Consider the following 25,831-nt stretch of genomic DNA (forward strand, 5'->3'; position numbering starts at 1 on the left):
GAGGTCAGAATGTCCGCGGCCGGAGCTGCCTGGCAAGTTGGCGGATAAACCGGACCTTGAGCCGAAGATGGTCACCTTCATGATCATGGCGGCGAGACACATCAGGAAAGGTGTGGACCGCGCCTGGCGAGGGTTATCAAGATAAGCTCCTGGACCTAGGCGGGCTGTTGGCCAGAATAATGGATTTGGCAGAGAAGGCCAAAGATAAGGGAACACCAGTGGTTTCCCAGGTGCTGGGTAACTGGGCACAAGATGTGGTATGCCTCCTAGGCAATGACAACTGTGCCCTCTCCTTGGAGAGAAAGAGAGGAGTGTTATTAAAAATGGACGGTAAGCTCAGCGATCTGGCCTCCTACAAAGCAGGAGAAGCCGCAAAAGGGCTACTATTCGGAGAAGCATTTACAAAAGAGATGGTGCAATTTGTTGGGACTTACTCAGCGTTAGAAAAGGCCCAGCGCTCCATCAGAAAAATATTTCTGGTGCAAGTATTTGCCCGGACCAGACGCCACTGGGGTCGTCATCCGGTCACTACAACTTTCAACGCAGAACCCAAGACTGCAAGCCCAGTCTTGGGAGGGAAGACAGCAGGACACATTCTTCCCAGCCAGAACAAGATTTCCCAGAGGTCATAGAGGAGGAGATTCCTACAGAGAGTGGAGTGGCGCTGGCGGTGAGGACAGCATGCAAGCAAGTAGGAGGGAGAACTCTCTGCTTTTTGAGCGAATGGCGAGCTTTATTGAGCGATGCGTGGGCATCAGTAGCACCTCTACAGTTAGAATTTGTGTGTGACCCCATACAGAGGGTAGAGCCTCAACCAATACACATGCCGCAAGAAGAGGTAGCACTATTGCAAAGAGAACTGCTAATGCTAGTAGACAAGGACGCGATACACAAGGGGAGCGGGATTCCTCAGCAATATCTTCCTTGTGCACAGGGGAGAAAAGATGAGGCCGGTAATAAATTTAAAGTACTTAAACAAATGACTTGCATCCAACCATTTCAAGATGGCGTGTATTCTCCTGCTCAGAGACCACCTACGTACGGGAGATTGGCTAGCGCAGCTGGATCTCAAAGATGCATACCTCACGCTACCAATAGCGTATCAGAGATTTCTTTTCTTCCAGTGGAACGGAGAAATCTCTCGGCCTAGCATCGCCTCCTTGGGCCTTTACCAAACTAATGAGACGATAGCCGCAGCCATAAGAGAGAGCGGAATAAGAGCATCATTAATTTAGATGACATTTAGATGACTTTCTAGTGTTGGGCCCAGGCAAAGCAACGCTCAGCAAGAATGTATGTTGGCTTTTCACCTGTTATCCTCGCTGGGCTTTATAGTTAACCTAGACAAACCTCAGCCTCAAACGGTTCAGAGGATAGAGTTCTTGGATTTCACGATAGATACCACGCAAGCAGTTCTCAAACTTCCGGGGCAAGAAGTAAGAGCAATCAAGAAGGAGCTCAGAGCAGTCATAGCAAAGAAGCCTTTTTTGCTTCGCAGTCTAGCCAGGATAGTAGTCAATCTTTCCCGGACCACTTCATTATCGAGTCCTTCAAAGGCTCAAGATCAGACACTTGCAAGGCGGGGTAGGCTGCCATCAGCTAGTGACCCTAGATCAGGAAGTGCTCACCGAACTGCATTGGTGGCTTCAGAAAATGGAAGCCTGGAACGGCAGAGCGATTTTCGGCGACGTTCCAGACATAGTGATAGTCCGACGCGAGCAGATCAGGCTGGGGTGCCAGATGCAACCAAGCAGAGACGGGAGGGAAATGGTCAGAAGAAGAATTAAAATGACATATAAACCTTCTCGAACTCGGGTTCTTTCGCAGTATGCGCTTTCACCAAAGACAAACTCTGATGTGTCTTGCTCAAGATGGACAACATTTCAGCTGTACGCTACATAAACAAGCTAGGAGGGACCAGATCCAGGATGTTAGCAGAGCTAGCGAAAGATTTCTGGCACCATTGCCTACAACACCACATTGCAGTAGCAGCAGAGTACTTACCAGGGACACAGAACAGGGTGGCACACTGGAATTTGTGGTATCTTTTAGACTCCAGGGACTGGAAGATACATCCTCAAATATTCAGACAGTTGCAGGAAATGTGGGGTCCCCTAGACACCAATCTATTTGCATCCAGACTGAACGCGCAGACAAACAAGTACTTCAGTTGGAGGATAGACCCAGGAGCATCGGTAACAGATGCCTTTTTGCACCCGTGGAACAGAGCAGTGCACTTCCCGCTGTTAATCATGCTCACGAGAGCCCTAGCGAAAGCCTGCAGAGAAGAAGCAGAGCTTGTGATGATACTACTGTTTTGTAAGTCCCAGGCCTGGTTTCCAGTAGCGATGCAACTTTCTTCGGATTTTCCAAGGATAGTTCCTCATCAGCAGGACCTTCTTCTCGGCCCGATCGGCCTTCCTCACCCGTTGATAGAAGCGGGCACGCTACACTTGATTACCTGCAGGGTTTCAGGAAGAGATGGGAGTTGCCATGCATTTCGCAACTCGCTGCAGACTGTATCAGACTCCTGGGCGCCTTCCACCATTCGGAGCTATGGCGCTGCATGGGACAGTTGGACCCAATGGTGCACGGAACATGGTTTGGATCCCGTTTCAGCCCCTGCAGTTCACGGTCTCAATTTTCTAGCAGATATGTTTCAAGACGGCTGTGCTTATAGAACGCTAGGGGTCTACAGATCAGTGGTGCCAGCAGGACACGACACAGTGGAAGGGGGACCAGTGGGGGAACACCCCTCATTCGTGCGACTTCTCAAAGGGATAAAGATGAAGAGACTGCCAGAACCTAAATATGCAGTGTTATGGGACGTCAGGGACGTATTGCCCCTCTTTCTCAGGTGGCCAGAGAATGATGGCCTTTCTCGTTCGCAGCTTTCAGGGAAGCTAGCAATGCTGCTATGTTGAGCAGCATATTGGAGAATGTCAGATGTCAAGGGGCTGGATATAGACAGGAAGTTATTTTATCCGGAAGGCTTAGTATTTAGCATAGCCAAGAGAACGAAGAGCGATTCAAGAATCATTTCCTACTCTTACTTCGCTGAGAATAAGAAAATATGCGTAGCTCAATGCATAAAGGATTATGGAGAGGCGACAGCTCATCATAGACCTCAAGGTGTAACACAGCTGCTTATAGCCCGTAGGAAGCCCCATCACGCTGTTGCCACAGCGACTATGGCTAGGTGGGTTAGAGAGGTGATACAGTGGGCTGGTATAGACTTGTCCTTCTTTGGCGCGCATTCAGCTAGTGGGAGCGATGGCTTCTAGAGCTTTCACGGCAGGTGAAAGGTCGGTGAAGACATAATGAAATCAGCAGATTGGTCTTCTGAGTCAACTCTTAAGACATTTTATTTCAAACCTGTATCAGAAATAACTGATAAGATGGTAGCGAGCTTTGAACAAGCATAATGCTCACCTCCTGTCTTGACATAGAATGAAGAGTGCCCATGCTTACAGCACTTGGTAGTCTTGATTCTATTAAGGACACGGAGGCAAGCATTATATCCTACCCAGAATGGCAAAAGTCTTGATGTGTAGCATGTAAAGGCATACTGTTTAAGAGCTTTAGCGCATTCCCGCCCTCATGGTGTCTTCTCCATTCGTCGCAGGAGACGACCAGAAAACAGCGTGAGAAAGCTTGAAGGACCGAGGGGTTGAAGCATGATGTCCCGTTGGACCAGAGAGACATTGGTATCGAGGGATCGGTTGAGAGTTCCGGTTGTTGGAATGGTTCGCTTAGAGCAAGCTTCATGTTCAGAGTGAAGGTAGATTTAATCGCAAAGAAAGAGGAAGGGACCTAGGGCTAAGGACTCTTTTATACCTCACACAGGCTCCTGATGGGTGGAAGGGAGGAGTCCTAGGACTACCAGAGTCTAGAGAATCATGGGGCTCGTAGTGCCTGTGGAAAGATTTTCTTGAGCTTTTAAACCTTGGATTTTACCTTTTCCTCAGAGTGCTGGGGGAAAATAGAAAAATGCCCTGTTTAAATGTTGAATGTTTTAAAGTGCTGATGTTGCAGCAATAAAGAAATTAAAGCATAATGCTCGCCTTTGTGTCTTTAATAGAATCAAGACTACCCTGCGCTGTAAATTTGGGCAATCTTCATTATCCTGGCTATTGCTGAATGCTACCACAAGAAGGCTTAAGGGCTCATTCCACTAGGGGCATGACAACCTCTGCGGCTCTTCAAAGGGGTGGCACAATCAATTATATTTGTTCAGCGGCCGCTTGGTCGTCTATCCATACATTTATAAAACATTACTGTCTGGATTCTTCCTCCAGTTAGCGAGGACTTTTTGCAAAAGCTGTCCTCCATTCGATCCATGATTATATTTAAATTCAATTGGTACTCCCTCCTCCAAATTATTACTGCTTTGGGAGTCTATCATAAGATGAGGAATACGGGGGAGGACACAATCCTTTTGAAGAACAAGTTACTTACCCGGTAATGTTCTTTCGATTGGATGTTCCGCCCAGGTATTCCTCAACGCCCCTCCCAACCTACCCCGCCGTACAATTTACATGTTATTACACTCTATGCTTTCTGTGAGCCTAAGGTCTTGGGTACGCCTGGGAATTCCTCTTCAGATGGGGGTGCGGGGGGAAACACAGAACTGAAGCCAATAGGCGCTGCATGCGCTATTTATGCTGATGATGACTACAAACGGAGGCCCTTGAGGGCCATCGACTCGATGAAACTGCATACAAGCCCTCTGTCTAAAATGTTTTCTGAAGCAGCAAAGCTGGAGAGATATCATAAGATGAGGAATATGTGGGAGGAACATCCAATCGAAAAAACGTTACCAGGGGTAAGTATGTTGTTCATCTCACTTTCCTATTACCACTGCACCCTACTAACCGCTCCCACAGCCTCCCTGTTTCACACCATTCTTTTTCAGATCCGCCAGAGCACCAGGAGACCACTCCGTTGGTGATAGTGCACGGTAAAAGTAACCTTTAACATTAACATTATAATATGACTATACCTTCTAGCACTCTAAATAAAGTAACATTTACAAAACACAAGCCATGCCCACAATAAACACCATAAACATGTTTTGTTCTTTTTCAGAAAAGTTCACTTATTTTCTTTTTGCAACCTCCTTCAAACGGCCTGTGAAATGCAAGTAATTTTACCCACCACATCCCGAATTACAGAATATACAAAGGCTGGAAATAGATGCTTATAACATCCTACAGTAAATAGAAAGCTTAATTACAAAGACATCAGGGTATTCCATATGGAGGAAAAAATGCCAAAGAGAAGAGTAAATGGCTCTCTGCCTCAAGAATAACATGAACAACCAGTATACAAAGGGATGCGCATATCCGAGCCTGCATAGAAGTGTCAAGTTGCAACAAATCAGTTTAATTCAAATAAAAGGATCGATAGACATGACCAATCTCTTTTTGTGGCCTTAAGTGCTATCAAGAAGTGTCACCCTGTATAGAATATTCTATACAATTTGGTTGGTCTCATATGGGTTTTGTTTGAGGCAAATCTATGAGCCAAAAGCAATAACCCCAGAACCTCCAGTATAACTACTCTTAGTTGATCACTCATGCCATATCCCATCAACCCATCCCGATGGTGGCATCACAGAGTAAATATTTGAGTGTGTGCAGCAGTGAAGCATTCCTGTTTCCCATGAAGATTACTGCTGTTTATGAACCAGGACCCACTGCTTTCCCAAAGAATTATAAGTATGTCATCCAGTGCTGGTTTTATGGTCTGTATTCTGGGACTTCCAGTTTTGCTTTTCCCATCTTAAATTCAAGACGTTCCAGCCTGCAAATAAAATCGACTAAACGGGATGATCTGCACATGAATGGCATGGAAAACTAATGGAAACAAAGAGAAATATTGAATTCAGAAACAAAAAGTGATTCTGCCAATTTCCTGACTTATGTTATAGTGCAACTAGCTTGCCAGCCAGCCTAGAAGCCATCTCTGTCCAAGATGATTATAATTTAGAGCAAGGTGTGATGGATCAAGAGTAAGACTCTGACAGCGTTATTTTCAGTGTTTAACGAATACTTTTATTAGCAAAAGAAACACTGGTTGGGGAAACTCTACCTATCCTGAAGAGGGGCTTCCCTGCCTCAACAAAACTAAGGAACGTCTGTGTCAGGATGTCTAAAGTAAAAAAAAGTGATCTGCCCTGTGTCCAAAATCTTAAGCTGGCCCTTACACACTAAACTCAATGTAACATGAAATGGGGAATGTCTCTTGGCTGAACACCTGCAGCTTCCTTCCAAAGCTCCAAATATAAAGTCTCTAAGGTGCAGAAAAGAAATACAATGAATACAGTTTCACTAGTGAAGGGCCTTGCCTTCCCCTAGAGTCTTTCTGGTTAGTGTCCCTTCTCAGATATTCCAAAACTCAAGGGAAGGGGATGGCCCTTCCCTTGAGTTTTCTCTGTTTACACAACACTTTACAGTTCTTTCTCTGGACCCCTCATGCCTTTTTCGGAAAGTGGTATGGTTCTTCCCTTTTGGTCCACAATTCAAAAGGGGGAGGGGGGGGTTCTTCCCCTGTTTTCTCAGCACTTCCTGGGGAGGGGTTTTGGGGGGGGGGAGGGGCGGTTCCCAGACTCCCTGTAGGCCCAGTTTACTCTCCTGCCAGGGCATTTTGTCTTTTCACTTGCTATCAAGTCCCAGACTCGCTAAGTGCCTGGCTTAATCTCCTACCAGGGCCTTTTGATCCTCTCACTATTCCAGTGCAAATCCCAGGTTCACACTTTGAATTGGCATTCACTCGTTTCTGTATCCAGGTAATTATAATTTTCATATGTCGCACCACAACCTTCTCCAACTGTATTAAATGTCCCAGCTGTCTTGTGTGGGTTCGTGCTCTTTACTAATGGCACATGGCATCCGACATGAAGCACCCCGGTATCCCAATCTCGATCTCTGGGCTTACCGGTCTTCTCTGGCAGCTTTGGCATACCTCGCATCTCACTGTGTCCTCCGCTGTCTGTCTGCTGCATGGGAGCGTGTCTCAGCGGCTTCTCAGTTCCAGTCTGGCCTTCTCCGTTGCTCGACAGCTTCTGCGGCACGGGACGGCAAGGCGGCGAACACTCTTCCGCCTGACTTACTTTGGACGCTGTACGCACCAGCCTCTTCACTCTGCTCTACAGATCGCTTTTGTCCTATGTCCCAACCAGCATCGGGAGGGCTGACTCTCTCGTCTTGTTGCCATATTTGAATGTCCAAGCACCTGTTAACCTCTTCCAACGACTCGAACGCAGCGTTGTCTTGCTGCTTCTAGTGATCTTCATCACACCATCCCTCTTCCTCGCCTCAGTGTCATTAAAGGGGGAGGGATGTACATAAGGTTGACGTTCAAAAGTGGAGATTCTTTATCCACACCACAATATGCCATACAAGAATGGGGGAAAATTAAATGGGTGTTACCAAGGTGTGCAGGCAAAGACCTGTTCTGACCCTGCGGCCTGATTTTGCATCCTGATTATCCTTCCACCATGTAGTCATCCAACAGATGGCAACTACCAGGGTCAGAGTCGGGCAGCTTCTGCCTTTACCTGGCCACATGTGGGGAGCTTTCCTCTCGAGAAGTAGTGACAAGCTTGCTAGATTTGTCACAAAGGATAAAACTAAGTATTTAATGTTACAAATCTTGGATACTGCAGTATATCACAAAAGTAGTGGTTTCAATGGGTGTCCAGTTAAAGGGTTGAAAGCAAAAGGGTTGAATGCAAAAGGGTCGAGTACATTCGACCAAAAACCAAAGGATCGATTATTTTTTTTTTTTTAAATATATATATTTTTGTTGCTCTAGTGTAGCTTTAAAAGGGTGCTTTTACCCCAAAAAAGTGGTTCGGGGGGGAACCTCACCCCTCCCCCCGCCCCCCAAAAGAGAAAAAAAAGTGATCCTTTTTTTTTTTGGTCAAATTGCCTCGACCCTTTTGTCATTCGACCCTTTTTTTATCCTTTGACCTATAACCGTTTCAAAGAGCAGATGCAGAAAAAGCAATGGAAATCTGCTCTTATAAGTCTGCATGTCACAAATAACAGATCTGTGATGGACACAGTTTATGTGCCAATTAGCAGATGTGCCTTTGCACCAAAAAATGTATCCCACTACACGGAGTTCAGTACATACGTTCACACACAGTTCTATATTGGCAGGCGAGCAATGTCACATTTGATTCAAGCAGTTTTAAACAAATGATAAAACATTCCTAACCTTGCTCCCCCGCCCAAAAAGGAATCACTGTTCAGTAATCTCGCATAGCATGCAAATCTAAAGCAGTCACACTGGAAAGGTGGACATTTCTCCATCTCAATTTATATTGTGCTTCATGGCAGATTCCTCTCCTTTCTTTTCAGTGCTATTCAATTTAGCACTTCTTTAGCATGGGTTGTCAAATAATAAGTGGGATTAACAGCACAGCATTTAGATCCCAGCAGTCAATGATGAAAAAATAAGCCACGCAGCCAGTGGAATAATCTACAACAGTGAGCTTCCCCAGGGCACCTTATTGATGTATTTCAGTGTCCCCTCCATATCAATCCCAACAAGGGAACTTGGGAGGTATTTTCGATTATCAGAACTAGTTACTTCAGATCTTTCTGACTCCTCATCCGACATCTGGGAGCTGCATTGAGGAAATTGCAGACATGATTTGCTTGTCTACTGCGGTTCTCTTCGACCTCCTGTAACATTTCCCAACACTGCCCTTTGTGGAAAGGCCGAGCAATGATGCAATTTAGGCAACGTAAGGTAGGGCCCAACCAACCCTTTATTCAAAGGTAGACTCAGGATTGGGTTTGTAAAACACTAATGAAGTCTGGGGGAAATGGCCGAAAAGGAACATGATGGGAATGGGCCATTACAAAGTGAATATGTCGAGGTGTTCCCATCCTTCAAATGTGCTGTTTAAATCTAAAGATTATAAGTCTATTTTTAATCTGTCTCCCCAAGACGTCCAATGCTATCCAAATTGATGTTCCACTGAGATGGCCAACCAAAATTTTCCAATAAACTTAATGTAAGCAGTCCCGTTAGCCCCCAGGCTTATCCTAGTGTAAGCAATACAAAGTCCAAAGTGCCAGCCAACAGAAAGGATCACAACCTATCACAATATTCTCTTGTCCTACACTACAAAACAGTCCACCAAAATGCATGCTTTTGGTTTACCTTAGAGGACTGAAAGTACTGAAGGGCTTTCTCCATCAGGCTTTTTCTGAGCTTCCAACTGACTTTCCTACCTGTTGTCTTTTTCTCCATTCTTAAGGTTTCATTGGCATCTCTCCCACCAGCCGTTTTACTCCCCTAACTTTAATGAGTATCCTGCCGTCCTTTTCACCAGTCCCTACTTTCTCTTGGCATTCCTCTCACCAGGTTTAACTGTTTCCACTGTCAAGGTCTCTGGAATCCCTTTCACTTCACCAATCTCTGGATTACCCTGGTGTCCTTTTCACACGGTCTCACTTTCACAAGTTTTTGCAGGGATCGAAATTCAGATTTGATGAGCAGGAGCTAAAAGCAGCTCCTAGGTATCCAGCATTAACTTATGACCAGGAGCTACCCCTTGGGGACGAGGTGCCAATACATAGCGTTCCACACATCTAACTTCCACATAAGATGCATAAATATAATTTTGTCCATTATATATGATCTCTTATGCTTTAAATGCTGTATACATGTTTCCTAATGTTTATCGATTGTCCCAAATGCACAGAGTTAAATCCACATAGGTATGTTTGTTCGGCATCAATTGGCATGAGGAGCAAAATGTAGCTCCTGGTAGCTGTTGATTTCAAGCTAACCAGGCTCTTCTTGGCTATAAACGGGAGCTAAATAGCTCCCAGCTCCCCTCAATTCCACTTCCTTCCTCTGTGTCAGCTACCCTCTGAGTCTTCTTTATTTCAGACAGCAGCCTCTTACAGGCAGGGAGCAACAATACACATTTTTTGAAACTCTAGGTGCAAGACAACAAAAGACTGACTGTGGCCCCTTTAATACCACTGAGGCTTTTGGCATTGTTGTGAGCTGACTCCAGATTTGCTCTTTCTGGTTGTACCCAGTTGTACTCCAGATTAAAGATTATGGGGCCCATATCCACTGGCCAATCGGGGACCCATAATATCTCCCCCTTAAGTGAAGTCTTGTATTGGAGAATTGGGAAAGCAAAGTCCAATGGGAACTTTGTTTCCCTGTTTAACTATACTTGAGGTTTTAAGGGTGCATGCTGTCCTTGGTCCCATCTTGGAAGCTCTGTGTTCTTTGGTCCCCAGCTGCCTTGTGATGTATTCTACTGGTCATTTCTCGGGTTTGCGCGGTAAGTGAGCAAGTGTTTCATTCGTGAGAACCAGAGTATGGGATTTCTCTGGCACATCTCTCCCTGCTTGATATTCCGCCAATTGACTGGTTCAAGCTACAGGAATGCTTGCCTATATTGTCCCTTCAAGAGTTCTCCAGTGGGAATCTCAACCCAGGTTTTGGGGCTATACTGCTCCTCTAGTGGGATTCTGAGCCCAGCGAAGCCCGCTCCTTCCACCCTCTGGGAGGAACATAGAAAGTGGCTGAACCACCCCAGTACCTAGTGACTTGGGCCCCCACCCAGCCCCCATTTAGATGATGGTGAGAGCCTCTGACTTACTGTACCTTCAAACACCTCATCCTTGACACTGTCCATTCACTTCTGTGCATAAGCATTCATGGCTTTAAAAGTTTGAATGTGGTGTACTACGTTCACATCCTTCTGTTGCTAGAAGATTAAGGTGGTGTTTCTGGCTGCTCACCAAATGGTGGCTCCTCCTTCATAATTACTCATTGTTAGGAGAGACTGTAAGTAGTAATTGAGTCTCCATGAAGAATACATTTAGTGTCTCTTAAGGCTCTTAACGGAAACACTCAAATTGTATATTGTTTAAGCCAATGCTTATGCTCCTAAAAACAAAAATGGAAATCTAGTCTGTGCTGTTCCTAAGTATTGTAGACATTCAAGTGGATTTTTTTTGGTTTGTGAATTAATTGTACTTGTGACTATAGATATGTAACTGCATCTTTGTTGTCCTCTTTCCATGCAGAATTGGAAGAAAGGAGAAAAAAAGAGGAACTTCTCGCCAAACGTAAAGAATTGAAACATGACAAGAAAGCAAGAGCTATGGCGTCCAGGACAAAGGACAATTTTAGAGGCTATAATGGCATGCCTGTCGAGGAGAAGCCCAGGATAGCGTGTGTTTCTGAAGAAAAGGAGCAGGAGTCTTATCAGAGTGCTGATGAGGATTCCTTTACAGAGGAAGAAACATTTGAATACACACAGACTGATTCTGAGCAGGAAGAAGTTCAGGAGCCTGAAGAAATGGTTCAATACATAGTAGAGCCACCTAAAGTAGAAGAAAAACCTAAGCCACCTAAAGTAGAAGAAAAACCTAAGCCACCAAAAAGACAGCCTCCGCCTCCACCAATTAACTTCACAGATCTATTGAAGTTGGCTGAGAAAAAACAGTTTGAGCCTGTATTAATTAAACCTGTGAAAAAAACAGAAGAGAGACCAAGGACTGCAGAAGAGCTTAAAGAACTAGAGTGCAGAGAAAGAAAACACAAACAAATATGCATAGAGAAGGATGACAGAAGAATAGAAAAAGATTCAAAATGTGCTGGTGAATCTCACTCGTCAAAGCTAATGCATTCTCAGAAGGAGATTAAATCACATAGTAAGGACAAAAACTCATCAGAAAAACATTCCTTTTCAAAAGGAAATCATTCATCCCAGAGTAGTGTTGATAAAAAATCCAAACCTGCTGTGTCAAAGGAAAAATCATCAAGTTCATCTTCGAAAATCATTCCACTTGAAAAAGCAAGAACTGGACAAGGTGGATCTCTCAAATCTCACTATGGGGGGGGTGATAATAAACCCAATATCAACAGAGTAGGCACATCTTCGTCAAATGTTCAAACAGCCTCAAAGGTAACTGGAAATGGATCACACAAAATTCCACAGACCAACAACATTGATATGAAGAAATGTAAACCACCTCCTATTCAATCTGATGCTCCGTCATCCAGTCGTGAATTGATGCATTCCAGCATGGGAAGGCCTGGAAGTAAAACTGGCTCTGGCCAGCCTCCGAGCAGTTCGGGCACTCGTACTACACAGCAGATGAGCAGTATGGGTGCTGGGTCTTCACGACTAACCAGCAGTTCAAGCACAGAGTCTCTGCGGGCTACCAGCAGTTCTGACATCAAGTCGGCGCACAGAGCAAGCACTGCAAGCTCTGATTCAAAAAGGCCCTTGGGTCATTCGGACAGTGGGCCGACTCGGCCGGCCATCAGTACTTTGGGTGCTGGATCTACCCGCCCGGCCAGCAGTTCAGGCAGTGGATCTGCCCGCCCGGCCAGCAGTTCAGGCAGTGGATCTGCCCGCCCAGCCAGCAGTTCAGGCAGTGGATCTGCCCGCCCGGCCAGCAGTTCAGGCAGTGGATCTTCCCGCCCGGCCAGCAGTTCAGGCGGTGGGTCTGCCCGCCCGGCCAGCAGTTCAGGCGGTGGGTCTGCCCGCCCGGCCAGCAGTTCAGGCAGTGGGTCTGCCCGCCCGGCCAGCAGTTCAGGGAGTGGGTCTGCCCGGCCAGCAAGCAGTATGGGAGATGAGTCTGCCCGTCCGGCCAGCAGCTCTGGCAGTGGGTCTGCCCGTCCGGCCAGCAGCTCTGGCAGTGGGTCTGCCCGTCCGGCCAGCAGCTCTGGCAGTGGGTCTGCCCGTCCGGCCAGCAGCTCTGGCAGTGGGTCTGCCCGTCCGGCCAGCAGTATGGGAGATGGGTCTGGCCGTTCGGCCAGCAGCTCTGGCAGTGGGTCTGGCCGTCCGGCCAGCAGCTCTGGCAGTGGGTCTGGCCGTCCGGCCAGCAGCTCTGGCAGTGGGTCTGGCCGTCCGGCCAGCAGCTCTGGCGGTGGGTCTGCCCGTCCGGCCAGCAGCTCTGGCGGTGGGTCTGCCCGTCCGGCCAGCAGCTCTGGCGGTGGGTCTGCCCGTCCGGCCAGCAGTTCTGGCGGTGGGTCTGGCCATCCGGCCAGCAGTTCTGGCGGTGGGTCTGGCCGGCCTGCCAGCAGTTCGAGCGGTGGGTCTGGCCGGCCTGCCAGCAGTTCGAGCGGTGGGGCTGCCCGGCCGGCCAGCAGTTCGGGCGGTGGGGCTGCCCGGCCGGCCAGCAGTTCAGATACAGGGTCAGTTCCGCCATCTGGCACTGTGTCAAACCGACCCACAGGCAGTTTGGGCTCTGGGTCAGCCCGGCCAGCTGGAAGTTCAGCCAGAAATTCTGGGGGAAGCACAAAATCTAGTTCTGAGAAGGTGGTTGCTGGATCCAGACGTCCAAGTAACAATTCTGGCAACTTGGGCAGTAGCTCTGGGTCTGCACAACTTAGATTGAGTGCAGAACATAAGCAGTCGCTAAGCAGCTCTGCCACAGGACCTGGAAGGCCTATTAGCAATTCGGTCCCAGGACTTGCACGCCCTGGTGCGAAATTGGGTTTGGGACCTGTGAGACAGGGCAGTAGTTCAGCCGCAGGCCCTGGGAGGCCTGTTGGAAATACAGGCATGGCATCTGGACGGCCAGGTGGACTGTTGGGCAGCAATTCTGTTTTACAAAATGGGAAATCTTCTTTATCGAAACCTAAATGCACTGTTGTAGCAGAGACCATTTCAACGAAAAACTTTGTTACAAAATCAAACAATGGACCGATGAATGGAATGAGACCCCCTGCTGGACCAATACAAAGGCCTATAATGCGTCCACCAGGTACAGTGTTAATTTTGGTCAACTTTTTTTTTTTTTCTTTTCTTCTAACTTCGACCTGGCCAAGTTTGTATGTTGCAGATAATTTGCTTCAACTCTTTTATAATTGTAAATGCTGATTTAAAGTAATTTGTTGAGCTGGTTGCAGTGCTCTACTAACTCTGAAAACAAAAGAGGTTGGATTTCCGTAGAGCTCAGGTGTTAAGTCAAAGCAGAATGGTCATTGAGTTTCCTTTGCTTCCCTTTGCTCACTTATTGATGGCGGAACAATCAATGGCAACCTCTCGGGGCGGGCGGTGGGGAGAGACATGCACATGAATAGAGGATAAACGGTAACTAAATTGTATTATTTGAAAAAGGAATGTCCATAAAAAGCACTGTAATTAAGAAATGTAATTTCTTGTTGTAGGTAATGTTAAAAGTAGAATGCCCATGTGGTGGAAGTGTTTGTTGGTTACTAATGGTATGATCATGGTCAAATCAGGTTCAATGTGTCTTGGTATAGTTACTGTTCAGCAATGCTGCTGGACGAATCCCTGCTTCAAGCAGGGGGATCAACAGATTTCAAATTGAGTGAGTGGGATATGTTGGTTCATCCGGACCTGGCTCTTTGTGTGTTCTATGTGTAGAGTGAGTGAAGAACAACATTTGATTGGTTTCTTGAGCCATCTGCAGTTCGAGAGTGACCAGAAAGCATTTGCCAAAAATAAGATGAGGTTTGTGATCACATTTGAGAAGACTCTGAATAAGAACTTTTTTATTTTTAACTTGTTTATTTATATAAAAGTAAAACAGTGAAAGACAAATCAAAGAAGCATACAGTCAAGAATAATGTAGATTCAGAACAGAAAAACTATAAGAATTACACATGCCCAAATCAAACCCCCACTAAAACAAAAACAGAAAACCAATAAGCAAAAGAACGATAATTAATATACATCAAGCAATCTTCTCCAAATGTTTTCAAAATTGTCCATTCTCTTCTCTCTTCTAAATATTACCTCCTCCATATTTGCATCTCAACAATCCAGTCAGAAGAAAGTGGTATTACTTGTGATTTACAATTACGAAGAATCATTTTTTTCCCAATTAACGCACCTCTGAACACATTTTTTTTTCTGGGAAATTGAGAGGTTATCCAACAAATCATTACGGCATAAGATCATGGTTTTAAAATCTAAATCAATTAAACTATGTAGGACATGTACCAGAATAAGAACTTAAAGACGTTTCATGGACGGCTCTGTGGCAGCAAGGTGTATTCTTACGATTTGGTTGTAGGTGTACAACTTCACATTTTGGATGCTTGTCTAATAGATTTGGGTCTCCATCTTGCTGACCCCAAGATGTCTCTACCCAGATTGCTAGTTGTAGTTGCAGATGAGCTTGTCCAAAGGGCGAACCGAAGAGGCATGACTGACGTAAACAGGAGTGCTAAACTCGCAGCACCCAAAAGAGCAAATCCCAGAGGGCGGGGTCCTGACGGTACAGCACATTCCACATCTCTGGCAGTGTTAAGGTCAGTTGCAACCAAAGTACAGAAGGATCCTGCAACTTTAAGGATGTTAGACACTGAAGGACCCTTGATGCAAGAGAAAGACTTGAAGTGCTCAGGAACCCACCCTTGTCCTCCATGGAGGAGCTCAACCATTTTCTCTTGGACAGAATCATGGATTCTCTTGTAGTTTGGTGAGAACAGCCCTAAATTCCTTGTAAGGGTCCTTAGGACCTCAACAGTAGTTGGTGTTTTGTAGACAAAGGGCAGAGTATACTGCCTTATGAGACATCCGGCCAGTAGGATCGGAGAAGACTGTACTTTGGTGGTCAGAAATGTGAAGTGGACAACCTTGTAACAGGGTTTCAACATTCACCTTTTTATTAATTAAGGAGTTTGGATGAACGCCTCACTATCCCTACCCTGACAAGGATTTCCCTGCCTACAGTCAACTAAAGGAAACACCCTACAAAAGGATATCCATCCCTTACACTTATAAATTCAGCAAGGCAATGCATGGCAATTCAATTCAACAAAATATAATGGACCAATTTGAAGTCGTAATATGATCACATTTCTTTCTTATGATCTGGGTGGATTCCCCTTCCCCAGCTTCAAGTCAGATTCTGCTCCACAGTTCAAAACGAAATAAGGAAATGCCGATTTATAGCAAAGTTCTTTGTAATGTAATGTCAACTTGACAACAAACTTCCAACACTTCACTGATATACCAAAGTAGAATGTTCTGTCGAAGGGATTGTGTCCTCCGACGTATTCCTCATCTTAGATATCTCCTTCCAGCTCTGCTGGCCTCGGAAAATGTTTTCTCTAGAGGGCGCTGCGCGTCGACGTCCTCCGAGTCGATGTCCCTCGACAGCCGTCGACGTCATCTTGCCTATAAAGGCCGCGCGCAGCGTCCGTTGCTCAGTTCGTTTTTCCGCGCTTACTCAGTGCCTCGGAATACCGTTGCTCAGTTCTTAGTCAGATTTATCCTATTTACCTCGAGTCATTCGATCCGTACTCGATGGCTTCCTCGTCGGAACCGACAACTCCTCGATCCGGCTTCAAGAAATGTCGAGATTGTGGGAAAAAGATGTCATTGGCTGACCCTCACAGAGTTTGTCTGTGGTGTTTGGGAGCTGAACACCATTGTTCGGAATGCGAGGACTGTATGTCCATGACAGCTAAGGCCCTGAAGGAGCGTAGGGGGAAGCTGGAGAAAGGTAAGACTTTTAAAGCTTTTTCTTCGTCGACAAAGTCGAGACATTCGTCTCCTCGTCGCCATTCACGCGCCAGGTCTCGGAGTGGGTCTCATCACTCCTCGAGATCGAAGCACTCGAAGAGGAGACGTCGAAGATCCCCTTCTCCGTCTTCCTCTTCCTCTGTTTCGCCAAAAAGAATCCCTTGCCCCACGAAACATAGTTCCCGGGCTGAATGGGAGGAATCCCGCAAAAATATGATGAGCGTCTTTGAGAAAGCGGCCTCGACCCCCTCGAAGACTGCCGAGAGCGATGCTCTGGTCGAAAGAACCGAAGGTCAAAAACGCCGCGAGTCGCAGTACCCGGCGAAGGAAACCTCTCGAGCGCGTCTCGAACCCTCGAGTAGGACTATGACCTCCAAACCTTCCTCGAAGGTTCCGTCAACGCCGTCGACGAGGGTTCCGTCGAGGTCGATGTCTTCGACGCCGTTGTCGAAGGGACCTTCGACACACGGGTCTGTCGACTCGACGCCAGCTTCGACACCGGCGTCGACGACAAGAAAAGTCACGGTTACGACACACCAAGTGACTATCCCCAGGTCCTCGACGTCGATGGCTTCGAGATTGTCGAGTAGAATTCCAATTCTGTCGAGGTCTTCGAGGCCTCCGCCTTTGTTTTCGACGCCACGCTCGAAGCCTTCGGCGTCGACGACATCGACGTTTTCGAGGCCGATAATGACAAGTTCGCCACCCTCTGCCTTGGAAATGGGATTTACTCCCTTTATGAGTTCAGAACAATTGAGAACTATGTCCTCAATTTTGGAAGAGGGTGAATTGTCTGAACAGGAAGACACATTTGTGTTGCAAGGACCTGTAACCCCAATTAGAGAGGAATTCTCCTCTGAAGAGCGCAGGTTAAAGGATCTTCATGATTCCTTACATGAGGCAAGTGGGTTAGATACTTCCCCTGAGGTGGAGTTTGCTAAGCCAGACCCGGGGGAGCATGCTGAAACCCCCTATAGAGCCTTAATGGCCAGGATCACAGAGTTTATGGGGTGGTCTGCACCTTCACAATCTTTCCAACAAGATGACCTCACGGATATTCTTGACAAAGGCCCACAGGAGGATCCTGTGGTGCCTTTTCATAAAGCTCTTCAGAGAAAGATCATGACAAACTGGGAAACCCCAGATGTAGTACCAGCAGTAAATAAAAAACTGTCTACAAAGTACAGGGTATCTTCTACAGACCCAGAGTTTTTGTCTAAACACCCATCCCCAGAAAGTCTGGTGGTACAGGCAGCATCCTCTACCGATGTCAAGACAGTTTATCCTACCGTCCCACAGGACAGGGACGATAATAAATATGATGCTATGGCAAAGAAAGTCTTTTCAGCATGTAGCATGGCGTTAAAATCTGTTAATGCTACTTGCACCCTTGCTAGGTTCAGCCATACACTTTGGGAGTGTGCTTCTACAGCGGCTGACTGCATCCCGGAGGGAGAAGAAAGGGATGCGTTCCTGAATATTATACAGGACGGTAAAGACGCTATGTGTAAATCCCTCCAGACGGGCATTGATTTGGCTGACAGTATCAGCAGAGCAATGGCGGCAAGTACATCAACCAGGAGATTCGCTTGGTTGAGAAAGTCTGGTTTTGCCCCAGATGTGCAAGCCAGGCTCTTGAACATGCCATTCGATGGCTCTTCTTTGTTCGGGAAAAAGGCGGATGACAGTTTAGAGAAACTGCAAACTTCAAAAGCAGCAGCAAAATCCCTAGGAGCTGCAATCCGTCAGACTCCTTTTCGTCCCAAAGGAACCTCTGCGAGGGGCAAGTCCTTTTGCTTCTACTCCGCATTCGGAAGAGGTAGAGGATGACCGGCTCAAAGGGGACAAAGAAGAACTACCCGAGGTGGACGGGGTAGATATTCAAAAGCCGCAGCAACAGCAGGTACCTCTTTACTATCGGCATCTGCATCAGCCGCCCCAAAACCACTCTGAGGACTTCCCTCACAGGACACCTGTAGGAGGCAGGTTGACTCAACATCTGGCGGAATGGCAGGCTATCACGTCAGATGCTTGGGCATTGGAAACAGTTGCCCAAGGTTACTGCCTGCCTCTCCTACGCATACCTCAGAGTCATCCACCGGGGATCAGCTCTCAGAAAGCTCCAGATCCGCTCCTCTTGCAGGAAATTTGGGACCTGCTAGAGAAAGGTGCCATAGAACCGGTACCTGTAGTGGAGAGGAACAAGGGCTGGTACTCCCCTTACTTTCTCATTCCAAAGAAAGACGGAGGACTGAGACCCATCTTGGACTTGCGAGAATTGAACAAATTCCTCAGAAAAGACAAATTCAAGATGGTCACTCTTTCTCAGATCCTCCAGGCCCTTCAGTTCCAGGACTGGTTGGTATCTCTGGACCTTCAGGACGCTTATTTCCATGTGCCTATCCATCTCAAACACAGGAAATACCTGAGGTTCGCAATTGGCAACTCTCACTATCAATTTCGAGTGCTGCCATTTGGGCTGACCTCCGCCCCGAGGGTCTTCACCAAGTTAATGTCGGTAGTGGCTGCAAGTCTAAGGAGGGAAGGGATTCACGTCTACCCCTACCTGGACGATTGGTTGATCAGGGCTGTTTCTCCGGAACAAGCTCAGATCCAGCTAAATCACGTGTGCCACTTGCTTCACAGACTGGGCTTCTCCCTCAATTTAAAGAAGTCACAAATGATACCATCGCAGAGACTCCAGTTCATAGGAGCGATCCTGGACACTTCCCTGGGAAAAGCCTCGCCACCAGAGGTGAGGGCTCAAGATATTCTACAGATGGTTACCAAGTTCCAACATGCCCAACGTCTCCCAGCCTTCGACTTTTTGAGGTTGCTAGGCCTCATGGCATCCTGCATTTTCCTAGTGCCAGAGGCTCGCCTGAGAATGAGATCCCTCCAGTGGGCACTGAGGACTCAGTGGTCACAATTCTCAGGGAGAATGACAGATCTTCTTCAGGTTCCCGGCAGGGTGGCTCGAGACCTACAATGGTGGGCCTGTCAGGAGAACATTCTGAAAGGAGAACAGTTTTGGCAACCCTGGCCGGAGATAACAGTAGTCACGGATGCCTCACTCACGGGGTGGGGAGCCCACGCCAACGACTTGACCATCAGCGGTCAATGGTCTCCATCGGAGTCCAGACTACATATTAACCTGTTAGAGCTGAGAGCCATCAGACTTGCGCTGAAGGCGTTCCTGCCAGCTGTACAAGGGAAGAACGTCCTGATAATGACGGACAACACGGTGGCCATGCATTACCTCAACAAAAGAGGAGGCGTAGGATCACTACCCCTGTGCAGAGAGGCGATGCAGCTCTGGTTTTGGGCAATCCAAGAAGGAATCTCTCTATCGGCAGTTCACCTAGCCGGAGAGAAGAACTTGACAGCGGACGCTCTGAGCAGGCAGAACAGTCTCCCACGAGTGGGAGCTAGCTCAGAAAGTCCTTCAAGAGATCTTCGCCCTTTGGGGAACCCCTCAGGTAGATCTGTTCGCCACCAGCCTAAACAGGAAATGTGACCTGTTCTGCTCAAGGGAATTTCCCCCGAGAGGAGCTCTGGGAGACGCGTTCATAGTGGAGTGGGAGTTTCCGCTTCTGTACGCGTTCCCACCGGTCCCTGTCATTCCTCAAATGATCAGGAGGTTGAGAAGATTCCGGAGAACCATGATCCTAATTGCCCCGGATTGGGCCAGGAGAACGTGGTACCCGGACCTTCTAGACTTGTCCATCTGCCCTCCAATTCGACTTCCACTCAGAGAGAACCTACTCTCACAGAAGGGAGGTCAGGTTCTCCATCCAGACACCAAAACCCTCAACTTTCACGCTTGGCTTCTGAAAGGCTGAGGTACAAGGATTGGGACCTCCCTGATGATGTTATGGAGGTGTTGCTTTCGGCAAGGAGGCCAGCAACAAAGTCTTTATACCGCTGCCGTTGGAACAGATTTTGCAGCTGGTGAAGAGAACAAAATATCGACCCCTTATTCATGTGGTACACCAATGGTTTTGTCCTTCCTACTACATTTGGCAAATTCAGGCCTTCAAGTTGGCACCATTAAGGGCTATCTCGCAGCGCTATCCATCTTTAAGCGTACTGCGGAAGAACCATCCTATTTCAAATTACCCTTGGTAATACAGTTTCTAAAGGGGTTAACCAATGTTTATCCCCCAAGACCATTCCAAATTCCCCTATGGGATTTAAACTTAGTACTAACTTTCCTGATGGGTACACCTTTCGAACCTCTCCATTCTTGTTCGTTAAGATTCCTTACCCTTTAAAACTGTTTTATTAATAGCACTTACATCTGCTAGAAGGGTGAGCGAATTGCAAGCTCTTTCTTGTAAACCCCCTCACACAATATTTCACAAAGACAAAGTTGTCCTGCAAGTGAAGCCTAATTTCCTCCCAAAGGTGGTTTCTGAATTCCATATCACTCAGAAGATTACCCTACCATCTTTCTATCCTCCTCCTCACCCGGGGAAAGAGGAAGAGAGGTTACACAGGCTAGACCCTAGGAGGGCTTTAAGTTTTTACATCAGTAGACTAGCCAGGATAAGACGGGCAGACCAGCTGTTTGTAGGTTACGCAAGTCACAAGCTGGGGTTACCAATAACTAAGCAGACCATTTCCAGATGGATCATTCTAGCCATTCTGGAATGTTATAAACTGGCAGGGAAAGAGCCCCCTCAAAACCTTAGGGCTCATTCGACCAGAGGTATTGCAGCTTCATCGGCCCTCAAAAGAGGCGTGCCGGTTAAAGACATATGTGCGGCCGCTACATGGTCGCCTGTCCATACCTTTACACGTTTCTACAATTTGGATTCCTCCTCCAGTCAAGAGACTAGGTTTGGAAGGGCTGTACTGCATTCTATTCATCAATAGAAGACAGCGTGAAGTCAGTACTCCCTCCTCCGATATTAGAATACTGCTATGGGAGCCTATCTAAGATGAGGAATACGTCGGAGGACACAATCCCTTCGAAGAACAAGTTACTTCTTACCTTGTAACGTTCTTTCGACCGGATGTTCCTCCGACGTATTCCTCATCGACCCTCCCATCCATCCCTGCAGTTCTACTTCCCTTGTTGTTGCTCCTTCAGGGTGATTAGTTAGTCCAGAAAGTATTATTGTGGGCTACAAAACGGAACTGAGCAACTGACGCTGCGCGCGGCCTTTATAGGCAGGATGACGTCGACGTCGATACGGCGGCTGTCGAGGGACATCGACTCGGAGGACGTCGACGCGCAGCGCCCTCTAGAGAAAAAATTTTCCGAGGCCAGCAGAGCTTGAAGGAGATATCTAAGATGAGGAATACGTCGGAGGAACATCCCGTCGAAAGAACGTTACAAGGTAAGAAGTAACTTGTTCTTCTGTTCTTTGAATACGTATGAACCTCAGAAGTCTCTTCACATGATACCACAACTGAATAGTTTTGAAGAAATGTAATTCCTCTACAGAAGGTGTATACAGCTCATAAACAACATAAATTGTCTTTGGTAGGACCACTTTGCAACACTTAATCAACTGCCATCTGGTCTACTCCCGTGCCAGGCATACTTCTTCGAAGGTTTGCCATCCGGGTATACTTCCCTCCCTGAACAGCGTTTCACAAAACAGAATGTGCTTTAGTGGTAACTTTCTACTTATTAATTATGCAAAAGGAAGGTTATGAAGTGTGTGTCACAACTTCTTGTTACAGAAAGAACTATACAACAATGGATTACCCAGAACACATAATTAAATATAGTTCAGTTTTATTATACTTTTAACACACACAATAATACTGTTTTAAAACACTAAAAATAATGCCTAAAAACAAAAATTAATACAAACATGAAATGTGATGAAATGTGAAGCAAAACTGTTTAATTCTACACTGAATTATAACCACTTGAGTGTGTTGATCATGTTAATTCTCATTTCATTCAAAGCCCGATTTGTACAAGTTTCTGTCCTAACATAGCAAATAAATGCTGGACATTCAGCATGGGCGTCATTTTCCACTTGTGTGTACTGTATGTGGGACCCAGTGGTACAATTCGACATCTTTGAGCCCTGGATTTCATGTCGACCCTTAGTCGCTTGGATGCTACTTCCAACCTGGATGTTAATGCAACCATTATTTGTTGCTTTCACTGGCTTCCTTATTCTGGGACCGTCGGGTTTTCTTCCTCTCCCTCTTCAAGATGAGGCACCACCTTTTCTCTGGGTGCAAATCCCCTTTATGGCGACGAGAGGTATATACTTTTCCTGATCTCGTGCACAACCAATTTGGATCTCTACCATCACTGGCAGCTTGCCACAGGGGCAATCTCGTTCTAAGGAGAAGATTTCATAGTCATCCAGTCTTGGTACGCTTGACTATCGCAACTCTGGCTAGGATGTCAGTAATACATGGTACGCCAGCCTCTCTACTTGCAAATTGGTTGGTAGAGTCGTTGGAAGTAACATCCAAGCGACCGAGGATCGATGGGAAGAACAGGTCTCAAAGAGGTCGAATTGTATTGCTGGGTCCCACATACAGTGCACACAAGTGGAAAATGATGCCCCTGATGAATGTCAACCATTTATTTGACGTGTTAGGACAGAAACCTGTACAAGTTTGGCTTTGAATGAAATGAGAATAAGCATGATCAACACACTCGAGTGGTTATAATCCAGTGTAGATTTAGACAGTTTTTCTTCACATTTCATCAATTGTGTACACATGTTTGTATTAATTTGTGGTTTTATCCATTATTTTTTGTTTTAAAATAGTATTATTGTGTGTTAAAAGTATAATAAAATTTAACAAATTTTTTTAATAATGTATTCTGGGTAATCCATTGTTGTATAGGTCTTTCTGTAAAAAGAAGTTGTGGCACCTAGTTTATAACCTTCCTTTTGTATAATTAATGTTGGATACCCACGAGGCAGGAGGGCTGCGTGTCCCCCATCGTGGGGTTAGTTGGTGAGATTAGTGAACTTTCTACTTATAACATCTTTAAACTAGATTCACTTTAGCACTCTTTAGCACTCTTTAGTACTCCTCTGCAAATTATGCTCCTCTCCCTTTGAATAACCTTTTCCAGAAGGACAGACTTATTGCGTTTTATAACAACTTCCCAATGTTCGTTATTTTGCAGCATTTTAAATTTTAACAACTTGTCACGGAAACCAGATTCACTTTGGTGCTCTTTAACTAGCCCCTCTGCAAATTACACTACCCCCCTCCTCTGAATAACCTTTTTCAGAAGGGCAGCCTTTTTTGACACTTTCGTTCCCCCACTGCACACATTACCAAATACTGATAAGGAAAGAGTCTTCTTTTCATGTTCCTTTCTTGGCAATGTGTGTTTTATATCAGTTGTTATATTTTCCACAAAACATGAATAGCATATTTCACAACCCTCGGGTCTTGCATTATTTCCTTTTCACATTTCGACAATATCTGTTATGATTGTATTGCTTAGGTTTTAGTTTCTCTTGGGTTGGGTAATGGTTGTATGCATTAGCTCTTAAGAATGTTGCCAATGTTGGATTTTCCATAAACTCGAGCGATTTTTGCTATTTAATCCACCCACCCGAGCACCTCATCCCAGTAAATTTGAACCTCTTGCAGCCCCACCACATGTGCCAGTAATCCGCCCTCTCTCCACATTCATGCCACAAAAGGGGGCTCACCTCTGGGAACATCCTGGAAAGGCGGGCTGGGTCATGTTGCCATCTTTGGAGCAGTTTAATCACATAAAGTTTGTACTGACATGCAATCGAAGCCCTGCAGCACATGCTATCCCATAGCCCATCACCCAGCTCCAGAGCAAAATCCCTCTACCACTTGCCACAGAGCTTTTCCGTATTGCCCTTCCCACCCACCACCAAGGCTATGTATAGGGAGGAGATCAGACCCTTCATTTCCACACTTGAGTCCTTGACCTTCTCCAATGGGTTTAGCTTTCTTTGTACCATTTCCCTCAAGGACTCCGCTGCAACCACCCCTTTCAACTGCAAGTATGAGAACACTGACAACCTCCCTATACCGAGCTCCCTCTCCAAATCCACAAAAGAAATGAACTGGCCATCCCTCCACATCTGACCAACCAATATCAGGCCGCCTCGTACCAGATCTGTAACCTTTCCAGGTTTGGATTCGATCCCTCACCTCCAGAGCTCAGAGAGGGCTAAGCAGAGACGACCAGGTCGTGACGCCCCTCATCTCCGGGCACTTATGTCATATGCTCCAAATGACCCCCAAAATGGGCTGCTCCCTAACCCTTTTTCGGAGGTTGGTCCCTCGGTACAGATACCCCTACTGTCACAGGGTAAGGTGGATATTATCCAGCACGACCCATTGACAATCACCTCAATCCCTTAAATGTGGGATCAGAAAGTTGGGTTGCCTTGTAGTACAGGCAGATTTACGGAAACCCCACTCCCCCTTTTTCCTTTGGGAGCACCAAGAACTCATGCGCTACCACCATTCCTACCCTGCCAAAGGAACCTCAGGAGGTGGCCATTCAAATCATGAAACATGGCGTCCGGGACATGAATCAGGAGCATCTGAAATAAGTAGAGGATCCTGGTAAGGAAGTTCATCTTAATGGAGTTCAGCCGCCCCAGCCATGACATTGCCAGTTTCCCCCATTTCTCCAGCTCGCTAAATAACTTTACCATAAGAGGCAGATAGTTTGTTTCATATAGACCACCTATGTCCCTCGTCACATTTATGCCCAGGTAATGCAGCTGGTCCTCTTCAACCCTGATCCCCAGACTGGCCAGGTTCCATCTATCCTCCCTTATCTGGTCCACCCTTACACCCTTATCTGGTCCAATGGGAACAAAATTGATTTCCCCTTGTTTATTTTTAAACGTTAAAGGACCCCATACCGTTGGACTATCAAATACAGCCGTGACCGACGATATTGGATTCCTGAGGTGAAGCAAAATGTCGTCCTGGTACACACCCAGTTTATATTCCACCACTCCCACTGAGATTCCCTCAACTCGGGAGTCATTGCGTAGTGTCTGAGCCAGAGGTTCCATGGAGAGAGCAAAGAGTCGGTGAAAGGGGACAACCCTTCTCGTACCCCAACCCAAACCATCATAAGTCTCCATTGGCAGACACGCAGGCCACCGGGTCCGAATACAATGCCTGGAAGCCCCTCATAAACTTGGGCCCAAATCCAAAGTTGGCTAAGGTTGCCTTCAAAAAGGTCCAGTCAACACTGTCGAAGGCCTTTTCTGCATCGATTGATAAAAGCGTGGGGTTACCCCCCTTGATGTGCCCCCTTGATCAAATGTAGTGGCTTACGCATTTTGTCTGCCCCTTCCCTACCCCTTTTGAATCCCTCTT

At 46.5% G+C, this 25,831-nt stretch overlaps 1 protein-coding gene across 1 annotated transcript in view; it reads left to right on the forward strand.

The window, feature by feature from the left end:
* The window catches only part of SPTY2D1 (SPT2 chromatin protein domain containing 1), a 554,228-nt gene that overhangs the window by 228,592 nt on the left and 299,805 nt on the right, over positions 1-25,831 (forward strand). The window contains exon 3 of the mRNA XM_069623793.1: positions 11,076-13,769. Within this exon, the coding sequence (XP_069479894.1) occupies positions 11,076-13,769 (2,694 nt within the window). The remainder of the gene's footprint in view (positions 1-11,075; positions 13,770-25,831) is intronic.

Source organism: Ambystoma mexicanum, chromosome 11 (genome assembly GCF_040938575.1).
Source record: "Ambystoma mexicanum isolate Mex_15411 chromosome 11, UKY_AmexF1_1, whole genome shotgun sequence".
NCBI classification, from domain to species: Eukaryota; Metazoa; Chordata; class Amphibia; order Caudata; family Ambystomatidae; genus Ambystoma; species Ambystoma mexicanum.